General features: G+C 40.7%; 1 protein-coding gene across 3 annotated transcripts in view; it reads right to left on the reverse strand.

Moving 5' to 3' along the window:
• The window catches only part of TMEM39A (transmembrane protein 39A), a 33,843-nt gene extending 23,657 nt beyond the window's left edge, over positions 1-10,186 (reverse strand). For 2 of the 3 annotated variants that reach the window (XM_006756432.2, XM_006756431.2), the window contains exons 1-3: positions 9,848-10,186; positions 8,504-8,690; positions 1,706-1,928 (exon numbers count right to left, since the gene is read on the reverse strand). In XM_006756432.2, coding sequence (XP_006756495.1) covers positions 1,706-1,928; positions 8,504-8,616 — 336 coding nt within the window. In that variant the 5' untranslated portion in view covers positions 8,617-8,690; positions 9,848-10,186. Of the gene's footprint in view, positions 1-1,705; positions 1,929-8,503; positions 8,691-9,383; positions 9,698-9,847 lie in introns of those variants that run through there. The other variant, XM_015559267.1, reaches the window with a different exon arrangement.
• Positions 10,187-15,563: the final 5,377 nt, after the last annotated feature.

Raw genomic sequence — 15,563 nt, forward strand, 5'->3', positions numbered from 1 at the left:
TGCAGGAAAGGAAAGACTATTAAAAATAAAATATACAGCTCGCCCTGTGTGGCTTAGTAGTTGAACGTCAACCTATGAATCAGGAGGTCAAGGTTTGATTCCCAGTCAGGGCACATGCCCAAGTTGCAGGCTGGATCCCTAGCAGGGAGCGTACAGGAAGCAGCCAATCTGATTCTCTCTCATCACTGACATTTCTATCTGTCTCTTCCTTTCCTTTCTTATCACTGAAATCAATTTTTACAAAAACTCAAAAAAAAAAAATAAATGAAGCATTCAATTTGGCATTAAGTCATTATAATTCTTAAGTATAAGAAGCTGAAATTCTCACCCCAGCCTATTTGGCTCAGTGGACAGAGAGTCAGCTTGCGGACTGAAGGGTCCTGGGTTCAATTCCAGTCAAGGGCACATGCCTGGGTTGTGGGGGTATGCAGGAGGCAGCCAATTAATGATTCTCTCTCATCATTGATATTTTCTATCTCTCTCCCTCTCCCTTCCTTTCTGAAATCAATAAAAATATATTTTTTAAAAAGCTGAAATTTTCTTCTCCTAAGTAAGCAGATAGTCACTATGGAAAGAAAATTCTTAATGGTTAATTCCAAGAACAACCAATTGATGCAAACATTTAAAAGAAAAATGTTTATTCCCTTCCCATGCCATCTAGAAGATTTTCGTTTGCATTTCCTTCCTTTCTATGTTCACCGGGCCAGGGAGGTTTTTGATTCATTTATAAGTCACAGACGCATGCATAAACTACACAGGACAATAGCTTTCTCTCTCCTAGAGCGTATCTCTATTGCCCATTCAAATCTGCCAGTACCAACCACTTACTTGACTAGCCTTACCATTATTTTATATATCCTTTTATGGAGAACATTCTCTGCATCAAGATTACCACACCCCTCCTAAATAACTGGAGAGAAGATAGAAGAAACCTACAAGATACTGTCATGTACTTTAGCAAAAACAGTTCTTCTCTGTTTTATTTTTGTAACAGAACCCAATTTTATTCAGGGTAACAATGAATTCAGTAAAAGGACTACATTTTCCAGCCTCCCTTGCAGGACACATGTGAAAATGATATAACTAACCCTGGCCCATAAGAAACTCTCCTTCATAGTTCCCTTTTCTCTTTTCCCTTTCTGGCTGACAGGGATGGGCCACAGCCACCCTGAAAGCCACTCATTGGAAGATGTTTGTCAGCATCAGCCTGGGTCCCCTGAGTGACCATATGGGAAGTGTACTATTCCTGCCAACTAGGCCAAATGCCTCAGACTGTTATGTGTTTGGAGAATTATACAAATTTTGGGCTTATTTATTATAGAAGCTTCCATTATCCTAGTACAGTCATTAAAAGGGTAGAGCTGCTAGAATTTAAACATATTGGCACTTTAAATTTCCAACAAATACATAACATGGTATAGAGAGAGCTAAATATAAAAACCTTCTCGTGGTATTATTATAATAAATTATTTTAATGTTTTCTGTATTTTCGTTTGTATTTTTACTTCCTCCAGTTATAGACCAAAGCCAGATATTTTATATTTCAAACAATCTTATGACATTATATTCCTGAAAGTAATCTTGGTTTAACAGGAAAACATTTTATTAGAAAAAAAATTATTAAGAAAAATAATGTCTACACAGATGTTCCAACTAGTTTCTTGGCTAAGTAACATGAAGAACGTAAAGGCCGATTAAGACTTACCAATGAAGTACAAGAAGCAGGATGATTGTAAGGATACCACCACACTGTTTTATAGATGTTGATGTACTGAATGAACAGGGCAACCAGCAGGTAGATGAAAAAGAGAAATTCAAAGAGCAGGCTCCCATCCACAGGCAAATCAGGAATTTGGCAATGACGAACTGGACCTGGAGTGATTAAGGCTGTGATAGGTGGGACCGGAAGGCCAATAGCACTACCATTCCTGGAAGAGAAAACTAGGGTTAGCTCAAATAGTGATTACCCTTCACTGTCATACAGCACAAAGGCCTCCCGCTTCCTTCTCCACTTACCCTTTAACCTTTAGCCTTCCCCCAAACTCTACCCTAGGATCTTTGGCTTCTCCCTTCACACACACCCTCTCAGCGATCTAATATGTGGCCATGGTTTCCATTATCCTCTAGATCAGTGGTTCTCAACCTTCCTAATGCTGCGACCCTTTAATACAGTTCCTCATGTTGTGGTGACCCCCAATTTCATTGTTACAAATTGAACATAATTAAAGCATAGTGATTAATCACAAAAACAATATGTAATTATATATGTGTTTTCCGATGATCTTAGGCGACCTCTGTGAAAGGGTCTTTCGACCCCCAAAGGAGTCGCGATGCACAGGTTGAGAACCGCTGCTCTAGATGCTGAAAACAAAAATTTTTCTCCATAGAGCTCACTGCTGAGTTTTAGACCCATGTTATCAAGCTGTCTACTGGACATGTCTGTATTCCTCCTCCCGTGGTCCCGGCTCTAGTTCATGTCCCATCCAGTTAGCTGCCTGAATCAGAAACCTGGCAGTCATATTAGAACTTTCCTTCTGCCTCATCCAATCACTCCCTAAATCTTACATATTCCACTTTATAAAACTTTCTCCAGCCCTGGCTGGTTTGGCTCAGTGGATAGAGTGTCGGCCTGCAGACTAAAGGGTCCCAGGTTCGATTCTGGTCAAGGGCACATGCCTAGGTTGTGGGCTTGATCCCCAGTAGGGGACGTGCAGGAGGCAGCCAATCAATGATTCTCTCTCATCATTGATGTTTCTATCTTTCCCTCTTCCTTCCTCTCTGAAATCAATAAAGATATATATATGTAAAAAAAAATTTCTCCAAACTTACCCTCCTCTCTAAACCGCCCCTGTCTCAGTTCAAGCAGTTATTATTTTTTATCTAAACTACTGCAGTAATCCCCATAAATTCAACTCCACTTTCACCAAATTCTCCAACCTTCCTTCAGAGATCTTTCTAAAGTGAAAGTCTGATCTTTCTAAAATGTTACTCTCTTGAATGAATGCCTCTCCACTACTACTAGGATAATATTAAAATTTTTAGTATGTCCTATGAGGCCCTCTGCTTAACAGACTAGCTTTATCTCCAAAAACATCCCCCTTAACCTCTCACATACACATTTACTGACAAAATCATTCACAACTTTTTGAATGATCAAGAATATCCTCTACAAAGCTTACTCTGATTGACTCAATCAAAACTAATTCATCTTTCCTCTGTGCCACTATTACTCCTAAACTAGGCCTTTATGCTGGGAAAAATGTAAGGCAGCAGGAAAAGAAGACCATATGTGAGATGGACTGACTCCATAAAAGAAGCCATAGGCATAGAACATTGTTGAGTACAGGACACTGTGGACATCACTAATTCATAGGCTCACCAGGAGTTGGAGCTGACTCACTGGCACATAAGACATGTCTTTAATATTGTACTTTTCATGCTACTATATAATTTTTGTATATATCTGTCTTCTCTATCAGACCATAATCTTAAGGACTATAATTTTCCTACTTTACTACAAATATATACCTTTAGGTTGAGAAGACAGCAGACCAATATGGTCATAAGAAAAATAGGGATCTCTGAAAACACTAGTTAAGATATACAGGTTTTAATCCCTATCTCCCTGTTATCCCTTCCACCAAGCTGTTTTATACCCGAGAAAGAACTGGGCTATCAAGAATGATAACATTTCCCATTGTATGTACACATGGGAGTAGTTACAGAGATCTAAGAGTCTACTATTGTTTAAAGCACATGAAAGAGAGGGTTGGTTTGTATTTTTAAAGAAGATTCTAGAGAAGGAACAATATTAGCATTACCATTCTACTCTAAAAGTTCCAACTATAGAATTCTAGCATTAGTATATGACATTCACAGTACTTTATGTGACTCCTGGGAATATAAACTCTGGTCACTCTGAACAGTTAAGAATAACATGGCAGAAATGCAGAGGAGCCAGAAGGTAAGAACAGGGAGAGAGGGATCGGGAAAAATTATAAAAATGTCTTCCTCTCATTGCCAGTGTATATTCTAATAGAACAAGCTTATCGAGGAGTAGGTTGTGATCTACCAAAAGGTTTCATAACCTTACCTGTTCAGTCATAAACCAATCATCAACACCACAGCCCTGTGATCTGTTCTGAGAGATGGGCCACAGCACTTCCCAACTCCAGGAGGTCTCATTCACACAGAACACAACATGAAAAGGGCCCTTAGGAGTTGTACAAGTTGGTCAACTTGAATGGAGGCGATTAATGACAACAGCCAATCTATTCTCTCACTCCAATTAATCATAAGGTATGGAAATAAAGAATTCTGAGAAGTTACAAGGTTAGAGGACTCTACTCTAGAACAAAATAAAAATTCGAATTCTCTTCAGTCAAAACTCAGTGAAAGGGGAAAGCATGATGAACGAACTACTTGTTATAATTTAAAGGTTTAAAAGGTTCTTATAGAATTTTTTCTAAGTAAAGATGAATCTGCTTCTGTGGTTAACAATGTCAATAAAATGCTGGGCCCCAAGAAAGATATTCCAAATGAAGTTCAAAAGATCTACACCTGTGATATTCTAAAACATATTTACCAATGTTATCTCCAATAAGGGTTTAATCTCCAAAATTTACAGGGAACTCCAAACTTAACAAAGGGAAGATAAACATTCCAATCAAAAAATGGGCAAAGGACCTAAATAGACTTTTCAAAAGAGGACACACAGAAGGCCAAGAGACATATGAAAACATGCTCAAAGACACTAATCATCTGAAAGGTACAATGAGGTACCATCTCGCACCTGTCAGAATGGCTATCATCAACAAACGACAAATTAGAAAGCTGTGATACATCTACACAATGGAATACTACACTGCTGTAAGAAAGAAGGAACTCTTACCATCTACAACAGCATGGATGGACCTGGAGAGCATTATGCTAAGTGAAATAAGCCAGTCGGAGAAAGATAAATATCACATAATCTCACTCATTTGTGGACTATAATGGACAACATAAACTGATGAACAAAAATAGATCCAAAGAAAGAATTAAAAAAAAATAGACCCAGAGTCATAGAAGCATCGAACAGACCACCCAACCTAAGAGGGGATGGGGGGGGTGGGGGGGAGGCCGTAAGAGATCAACCAAAGAACTTGGATGCATATAAGCATAACCAATAGATACAGACGGTGTCATACAGGACACACACAACTCTCAGTTAATACTTGCGACAATATGTGTTAAGTGCTATCTATGAGGAAGGTTCATTATAGACTCAGCACCCCAAGTTTTTACTGAGGGCTGGCCATGGAGGCACTCTCTGCCTAGCAGTACAACTATTTCCAAAATCCCAAGAGGAAAGCAGGTGCTGAGCATAGCCAATCTTAGAAATGCCTGCTTGCAAGGCTGGCATCTGGAACTTGACTGGAAAACAGTTCCCTTACTGACATAAAAGTTTCACTAAATAATAAGAGTGGCTCACTGTGCATAAAGCATGTGTGCAAACAATGTGGTTTATATTGAATACCTGCTTTGTCCTTGCATATAAAGGTTGTGTGCGGACGAGTTAACATACCTGGTCTGAGACTGGCTTTTATGGAGCCAGCAAGCAAAAGAATTTAGCTAAGCAAATGGATAAAGCAAGGAGGCTTCAAAGGAATAAAGAATAGGAAGGGATAAAGCAGTGATCATTTGAACATGCTCAGGTAATATTAGTAACAAAGTACCTGCAAGGACAAAACAAAGAAAAACTCACTCAGTCCTTCTCAAATAAGATTCTCCCTCAAATACAAGCTCTAGGAAATTCACAGTCTGTCCTCCTCCTTTAGGAGGCAATCATCTACACAAGACGTCCTAAGAACAAATCCCTGCTCCCCACAGGTGGAAAACAGGACAGGGAACTATAGGCTTCAATCTTGACTGTGTCACCAAACTAGCTCTATGATATTCTCAAGTTTAACTTCACCGATTGGGCACAATGCTCTCTTCTCCAGCTGACCCGTCTTGCAGGATCAAAGATATCACCCGAAATTGTATCATACTTAAGCAATTACCTATTTCTCTCTTCAGTACTCTACAGACACTCCAGAAGAGAGTTCTCCCCGTCTGGACCCTATCTTTGTATACATCCTGCCTGAAACTATATTCTAGGCTGTCTACCGCTGGTTTTTATCCCTATTTTTTATAACTCTACCCCGGGTCTTCTAGGCTGCTTCTTTCCCATCAAGAAACAAATACAGGACCTAGGTGCTTTGGCTCAGTGGATAGAGTGTTGGCCTGCGGACTGAAGGGTCCCAGGTTCAATTCTGGTCAAGGGCACGTGCCTGGGTTGCGGGCTCAATCCCCAGTAGGGGACATGCAGGAGGCAGCTGATCAATGATTCTCTCTCATCACTGATGTTTCTATCTCTCTCTCCCTCTCCCGCTCTCTCTAAAATCAATAAAAATATATTTAAAAAATAAAAGGCAAATATGTTGACACATAAGCATCAACAAAATGGAAATGGATCATGTTATTTTGTTTTACTCTGTATTTTTTGTACACTCTTTTTTTTTGTTCTCTGCTTTTTAGCTTTCTTTAGGATCTTATCACTCAGGGTTCTAATCTGATTTTCTTACTCTCTCCCTCTCCCTCTCTGAAATCAATAAAAATATTTAAAATATATATATATATATAGAATATCTTCTCCCAAAATATCCTCTTTAGGTAAAAATGTCACAAAATAGTCACTCAGTAACAGTGACTTTGCAAACCATGAACAACTATGATCTTTCACATTATCCTAATCTGTTGAAAAATGTTTTCCACCCCAGTTAATTGCTAAAGAAATATATGTTAAAGGAGGAGAGCAGATAAAGAATGGTAGGTCAAGGCAACCACAATGGGAACTTTGAAAGCCAGGATAAAGGGCTACAAGGAAGGCAGAGAAAAGCAAACATGACCATAGCTAAAACCACCTAAGAGCAGAGGTAATTTCCAAATGTTCCTAGTTCTTCCCAGTACTCTACTTGCATACTTTAAGTACAAGTATAATCATCTAGGAATGTGGTTTTCAGTTTTTTAATAGCAGAACACTTCATTTTTTTCTCCCCAAATGATATTTTACATGGTATCCCAATACTTAAAACTCACAGGAGAAGTTAGTCTGATTAAGAGAGGGCCAAGAAACCTGAAGCCTAGATTGCTAGGCCTGCCACCCTGAGACACTGAGGAGGAATTCCACGGGGCAATTTGAGAACATAATTATCTAGGGGAATCCTCAAAGCCCAAGTAGAAGAACAAAGAACTGCTGGAGTTACTATAGAGGCAGAGCTGCACTGGCCAGGTAGCTCAGTTGGTTAGAGCACTTACCCGACAAACCAAGCTTGTGAGTTCGATCCCCAGTCAGAACATATACAAGAATCAATCAATGGGGGAATAAATAAGTGAAACAATAAATTGATGTTTCTCTCTCCCTTCCCTTCTTCTCCCTCTCTAAAAAAATCAATTAAAGCCCAACTGATGTGGCTCAGTGGTTGAACATAGACATATGAACCAGGAGGTCAGGGTTCAATTCCCAGTCAGGGCATATGCCCAGGTTTCCTGCTTGATCCCCAGTGGGAGGGGATGTGTGTGCAAGAGGCAGCCAATCAATGATTCTCTCTCACATCAATGTTTCTCTCTCTCTCCACTTCCTCCTTTCTTCCCTCCCTCTCAATTTCTCTCTAAAAATCAATGGAAAAAATATACTCAAATGAGAATAAAACAAAACAAAAAAATCATGTTATTTATTCTCATACAACATGACACAAATCTTAAGATGTTTAAGTTACAGCTGAGAGTTTATTAATTTCAAACAATTTTTTGAAGAATATAATTTGTAGGACGCTTGGTGGAATATGACTTAGAATTTTAGAATCTCATATAAACTGTTAGTTTTAATTTGCCCTCCAAAAAATAAAAGCCTTGTACTTTAATTCATTCCTTCCTTCTTTTATTATTATTATTATTTTTTTGTTAATCCTCACCTGAGGATATTTTTTCCACTGACTTTTAGAGAGAGTGGGTGGGAGGGGGAGATACAGAGAAACATCAATGTGAGAGAGACACACTGATGGGTTGCCTCCCGCATACAACCCGACCAGGGCTGTGGATCGAGCCTGCAACCCCGGTACATGACCTTGACTGGAATCAAATCTAGGACCCTTCAGTCCATGAGCCAACATTCTAACCACTGCACACAAGTGGCTAGGGCTCCTCCCGTCCTTTAATAGCTAAAAAGGTGATGACTAGAATTTGAATTATGAACCATAACTAAGGATTGGACTGCTTTCACTCTGTGGGCCCCATATCACAACTCTCCGCCTCCCAAGTATTCTGAAATACTGAGCTTTCAGTTTTCAAGGCAGGATTTCTATTTCAGGGTCAGGAAATAATCTTCATAAACAAATACCTGAATAGCATGATGACTTCTATGTAAGTATTACTGATCAGAGAATATTACAAATTACAAATGATCTTATTTCTCCTTTACCTGTTTCTCAGGCCTGTTCCATTGCCGCAGCCCCCACCAACCAAAGTCTGTAAGGAAGGTAACGCTGAACGGCTTAGCTGCTGCCGACTAGGGCCCCTCCTTCCACCGGGCATGTCCGGGAACCAGTCTACTTCCAGTGCCACCTGTAGCTGCAACCCAGGTCAATGGCTGTCAACCTGTTTCAACTCTGAACAATTACAAAACAAAACAAACAAAACACACACACATTTAAATGTCAGTTTACTATTTTTTAAACTAAGCAATGTAAGAAAACCACCAGAAAAACTGAGTGAATGGGGCTTGTAAAACCAGAGTTTCAAACAAATGCTCTCAGTATCTATTACCTACTTTATTCTAATGAAATGAATACTCGAACTCTAACAGATCAAAAGCATAAGTGCTGATCGAAGGTGTGTTCAGCACTAGGGAAGTCACACTTTGTATCTTCTGTCAGTTAAGTAGAGCACATGAAAGATACCACAATCAGGTACACATTTACAAGAAACACCTAATACAGACACTTGCGATTCAAATGTAATTATTTCACAGAAAGGCCCCTGAAATACCGGGGAATCAGCACTGTCCAAAACGTTACCTTTTGTCACCAAGCCATCTGGTTCTGGCTCAGATGTGTTACATATTATCTGACTTTCCGCTTCCTTATCAGAAAGGGGGGGAGGAGGGGGGGGATGTTCCCTGTCCCACAGAGGTTGTTGTTGGGACTGACAATGATGGATGTGAGTACACCGGTCCACCCTTTTAACTCTGTAACACTGTTCAAATGGTATCTCAATGCTAGAGTGAAACCATTGGCAGGCGCTCAAGTGGATGCCCACTCCAGAAAAACGTACTATGTAGGATTTCTTAGAAATTACTGAACCTGCACGAGGAAAAGGTAAGTCACAGATGAAGATCCTGGCTGAAAAAAAAAAAATTGTCCTCGTCGATCTGGCAAAATCACGGCTCCTCCAATATGGATACGAACATCTGTCTACTAAACAATACAATTTAAAAACTAAAGAATGACACCGTAAAAAAAAACACACACACACAAAACGCAACCTCTGGCTTTCAAAACACTGCGGCAGACTGCACTGTCCCTATAGCTTTATCCAAACCGCTGGATGTAGGCAGCGACTGCCGGTCCTTGCTCACAGGGAAAGAAAGGTGTGGAGCAAAAAAACCCGGAACGGAAAAGGCGAGAGGATGCAGGAGGGATGGCGAGAGGCTACCAACTGCAATAGACCGGCCCCCAAAGAGGGGACGAGCGGTCTCGCCCCGCCACGCGGAGAGCCGAAGCAGGCCTCGGACAGACGGACAGCGCGGCGGTGCCGTTAGACTCACGCATGGAGGAGGCCCGGCCGGTGGGGCGGGATCCCTGGGAGCAGGCAGCAGCTTGACGCGAGAGACCCCAAGCAAGAGAACTCCCTCCTCGCGTCGAGGCGCTCCAAACCGAGTGCTTGTCCGCAGGCCGTCCAGCCCACAGAGGCGAAAAAAAGATGTCCACGCTTCGAGCTGCCAGACCCAGACTTCGACCCAGACCCTGCGTCAGCGGCAGAGCCAGAGCCAGAGCTAAAGCTACAAACAGAGCCCAGTGCCGTCAGCACTCTCCCTCAGCCTCCATTACCGCGGAGCTGAGCAGACGTGGCAGCGCACGGCGATGACGTCAGCCCCGCGACGGCCGGGCACCCCTGCAGCGAGCTGACTCCCGGAACTACTCCCGCTGCCCCTAGCGAGCCCCCCGCCCCGCCTGCCTGCACCTGCGCAGTGGGACGCGCCTGCTCCGCGGGACTCCTAGTCCCGCCTTCCCAGCCAGCGCTGGTGGATGTCCACGAGGACCTCAGGGACCCAGTCCCTAAGCAGTGGTTCTCAACCTGTGGGTCGAGACCCCTTTCGCGGTCAAACGACCCTTTCACAGGGGTCGCCTAAGACCATCCTGCATATCAGATATTTACATTACGATTCATAACAGTAGTAATATCACAGTTATGAAGTAGCAATGAAAATAATTTTATGGTTGGGTCACAACATGAGGAACTGTATTTAAAGGGCCAGAAGTTTGAAAACCACTGCAGGGTCATTCTGGGAATCTCGTGGACTCCAAGTCACAGTTCTGCCCATTGTCGCTCCCGTTTTTACAGATGAGGGAAGTTGGGAGACGTCACTGAGGTCACGTCACTGCTGAGTAAGGGAGCCCAAGTCGCACAGTCTTGCTTTAGCTTCCAGTCATGCTCTTACTGTAAAGGACTAGAGCTCACAGTCCAGTGGAAGAGACAGATTGTAACATTAAATGTTACAGTGCTACAGAAAGTTACAATTTGTTAAAATAAATGCAACATTGATATTCTGCCCAAGGTCCGAGATAGCATTCAGACAGCCTAATAAATTCCGTGGGAGGGGGGAGGTGTCTCCCCAGGAAAGCTTCACAGAGAGCTTGGGGTTTAAAACCAAGACTCCAAAGAATGCTCCTTGTTTGTATGTTCCTAAATAAATAAATAAATAATAAAACCAAGCCTCCAGGAAGGACCAGATACTAGACTTGTAGTTTTATATATTTCATTTAAATCTCAATGCTTTGATGCTACCATTGTTCCTATTTTACAGAGGAAATTGAAGTTAGAAGACATGAATATACAAAATCCAATACAGATACTTTCATCATATTCACCTGTAAGTGTAAGGAGTTTTGCATATTTTAAAAAATGATTTCAGAGAGGAAGGAAGAGGGAGAGAGAGATAGAAACATTAATGATGAGAGAGACTCATTGATCAGCTGCCACCTACACACCCCCTACTAGGGATCGAGCCCACAAGCTGGGAATGTGCCTGACCAGAATTGAACCTTGACCTCCTGATTCGTAGATCAATGCTCAACCACTGAGACAATAAATATTTTCTTATTTGTTCTGTAAACTGTTTCCTACCTTGCTACACTGAAACTCCTTTGCCACTTATTTATTTAGTGACTATTATGGACTAGACATAGTGTTAGTGAACAAGACAGATATGTCTCTGCCCTCCTGCAGCTTCTATTCTAATGAGGAAAACATTTATTTAATAAATAAAATAATTAGAGATTGTGATATGAAGGAAACAAAGGGGTGAGGTAGACAATAAGGAGGGTGCTATATTGAAGGGATATATCTGTCTAAAGGAATGACATTTCAACATGTTGGGAAGGAACCAGAGATGCAAAGATGGGAGAGAAAAGCAATCTAGATAGAAAGCAAAAGTTATGCAGAGATTCTAAGTTGGGTTAGAGCTTGCCATGTTTGAGGAACTTAACACAAAATTGTTTAGCTAGCTCATGGTGAGCAAAGGGAAATGTGGCGTTAACAAATAATTTAACCCCCACAGCTGAAAGTCTTTTGTAAGAAAGGTTAATTAAAGAGCCAAAAGAAGACTGGTCTTGGGACATGACCTCCATTACCTCAAAATTTTGCAAATTATACATCAAGAAGGCGGTGGCGAGAATGGGGGCAGGGAGAAAGATGTTAGCTGTTCTGAAAGATTTACATTAGCTGCAGATAAAGACAATGGGAAAAGGGGAAGCAGAATCTGCCAGGAAGAAGTGTCTGCTGCTGTGGATGAGCTGTAAGCAGCAGACTGGAAAATTCATGTGTTAATAAGTGGATAATTGTGGCAAATTGATGAAGCTATTATAGAAAACAGTATGTAAGGTTCTCAAAAATGTAGAAATAGAACTACTTTGTGACCCAGCAATTCCACTCCTGGGTAATTATCCAAAGAAATCCAAAACACTAATTCAAAAAGATATATGCACCCCGACGGTCACTGCAGCATTATATATTTCTTTGAAGATCTAATTGGGTTTATTAAGCATTCCATTAATTGGGCAGCATCTCATTTAGCAATTAGAAGGAGCCCCCTACAGCATTATTTACAATAGCCAAGATATGGAAGCAACCTAAATGTCTGGATAAAGAAGATGTAGATAGATAGATAGATAGATAGATAGATAGATAGATAGATAGATATAGATATAGATATAGATATAAAATGAAATATTACTCAGTCATAAAAAAGAATGAACATCCATTTGTGACAACATGGATGGATCTAGAGGGCATTGTGCTAAGTGAATTAACTCAGAGAAAGACAAATACTGTACCATATGATTTCACTTATATGTAGAAGCTAAAGAACAAAATAAAACTGAAACAGACTCATAGACATAGAGAACAAACTGATGGTTGACAGATGGGAAGGGGGTTAGCAGGCAGGGTGAAAAAGGGGAAAGCATTAAGAAGTATAAACTGGTAGTTACAAACTAGTCACAGAGATATAAAGTAGAGCACAGTTATTGTAATCACTATGTATAGTGCCTGGTGGGTACTGAATTTATGGGAGAATCACTTCATAAATTATATAAATGTCTAATCACTATGCTGTATAGTTGAAACTAATATAAAATAATATTGAATGTTTGTAATTGAAAAAAAAAGTGAATAATCATGGAAATAGCCACCTGGAAATTAATCCTAAATTCCAACAGATATATAAGAACATGAGCAGCCTTGTCAGAGCTGGTTTACAACTATTAACAGGCTAACTGTTCTCTTTCACTCACTGTAATTTTAACTTAGAACATCTCAGGATTTTTTTTTCTTGATAGTGGCATGAAATTAATTTGAAGACCACTAGGAGTTTGAACATGGAGGATCTTTTAAACCATAGTGTTTGCATTTTAAACTAGTAGCTGGCATAGGACCTAGAAATCTGTGATTTTTCACAAACTCTAGGATTCTGGTACTTATTACACCTAGGAACCACTGGAATAAAATACCTTACCTGTAAAGGAAATTAAACTATTATATGGATTCACATGCAGCATGTTCCTCCTGTACATAGGGCCCACTTAACTCCCAACCTCACTGCCCTCCTTTCACAGAGATAAATATTGCAAAATTGCAGAAAATATTTTCATTGTAATGCAAGGTGATTTCCATTTTCTTCTGATCACAGAAATCCGTACTTGTGGAAAAGAAAAGCTCTTTTATTCAAGTTTTAAAAATTATTCTCCACTACAAGGGTGGACAAAAGTAGGTTTACAGTGGCTCACATGGAAAATAATACCATAAAAAATAATAATGCAAAAATAAGCTGTTATGTGTACTCATAACTTTCACCCTACTTTTGCCTATGCCTGTATATTCATTTTAGAGTAACTTTGAAAATGGAAGTTATTGTGTTGTTCATTTATGGAGTACACTGCCTTGTCATTACTTTTGATGAATATTCATTTTGAAGTTCTGCACACCTTCCTAGAAATAAAAGAAACTTTGACTCAAGTTTTCATTTGGATTCCCGAAGAAGTCTTGTATGATAGTGTTGGAGCTCTATTTTCTCCTCTCCCAAAGTGAGTGACATGGCCTATTCCTAGTTAATCAATATTATTTTGTCTTTCATCATTCTTCAACATGCATCCTCAGTTTTGCCCTCCACTACCAACACCCCAAGTTCTACTCCCACCCTCTGCAGATTATGGCTTTTCCCTTTTTAGTGTCTCCAGCACAATATTCTTTCACTGCAATATTTTCTTTATTTTTTTAACCTGGAATATACCTCTCTTACCCCTTTCTCCAGATGTCCAGTTCATGTTGATCTTTCCCTCCACTGAAACCAGGAATATTTACTTATTGCGTAAAATGGTAAGTTACTAGTATCTCTGGGAATCCTATTTGTCTTCCCAGTAGTTCTAAACCCCCTCGAGGGCACAGATCTCATCTTGGTCTTCCATGTATTTCCACAGAGCCTAAAGCTGTCACTGATAGGATGAACTACCTCTAATCTCTCCTGTTTGGACATGTTTTCTGAAATATATATTGTTAAAAGCTGTTCCCATAGGTCTGAGCAGATGATGGATGCCTGCGGAGGCAGGATGAGAAGAACTTCTTTCCACCTAATTGACCTGGGCACTCTCCTCCCTTGACCACTGGGGACCGCCCCTCCAACTGACCAACTCTGGCACCCACATCCTGACCCTATATTGCATACTTCTACCCTATACAAGAGAACCTAACCACCCTGGCAGGTCTGACACCAACACTGGTCTCGGCCTGCTGTGAGAGAATATGGTAACATTTCTTAAACTCTCACAGCATCTCTCGGCCAGCTCCTTTTGGTGTGGACCTAACAGTCACTATGCACACTTTAGACAATGGTTAAAACTTGTAGTTTTATGGTCACTATATACACCTAAACAGCTACACTGTCCAGTATAATGTTGCCCACTGATATTTTTCCTTGTCTGATCACTTCCTATTACGAGGAGACCCATGCTATACTATTTGCAAGCCCTTGGGGTCTAACAGTGCTATACACTATAGTGTGAGATATATATATATCCCCCTTCTAGCTGGGCTAATAATCAAATTAACAGAAACAGATTAACAGGAGAAAATAAAAGTTTAATACATGTGCATAGGGAACTCACATAAGCATGAAAATTCCAAAGATAGTGAGGCAACGTTGGACATATGTAGCATGAGAAAAGGGGGGTGGTGATGGGGGAATCTTAGATTTCAGAAGTGAGAATGAGCTATTTACCAGTAGTTGAGGAAGAGTGGAATACACACGACAGGCAAATTCTTACAAGGTAACTCAAGAAACATCGCAGCGCGGTAGGTATCTAGCTAATAGGGCCCTGCCTGAAGCCCTGCATTTACCACTCTTAATTCAAACTAAGCTAAGGCGAACATTAGGATCCCCTTCCTGGAGCAGGCCTTTCTATCGGAATCGCTTATGCAGACAAAGGTTCTTTCTGAGTCTCTTGTTTCTTAATAAACAGCCTAAAATCAATATCCCAAAAGGCAAACTCTTGGTCCCCTTGGAGAGCGAACCGTATAGCTTGGCTCTAAACCAGTGGTTCTCAACCTTGGCTGCACATTAGAATCACCTGGGAACAAAGAAACAGAATTTCCGGAGGATGAGGCCCAGAAATCAGGATTTTAAAAAGATTCCCGGGTGATTCTAATGTGCAGTCAAGGTTGAGAACCACTGCTCTAAACCGAAGCGCAGGACCACCCGGCCTGCACAA

The sequence above is a fragment of the Myotis davidii genome, unplaced genomic scaffold, assembly GCF_000327345.1.
Source record: "Myotis davidii unplaced genomic scaffold, ASM32734v1 scaffold2314, whole genome shotgun sequence".
Taxonomy (NCBI): domain Eukaryota; kingdom Metazoa; phylum Chordata; class Mammalia; order Chiroptera; family Vespertilionidae; genus Myotis; species Myotis davidii.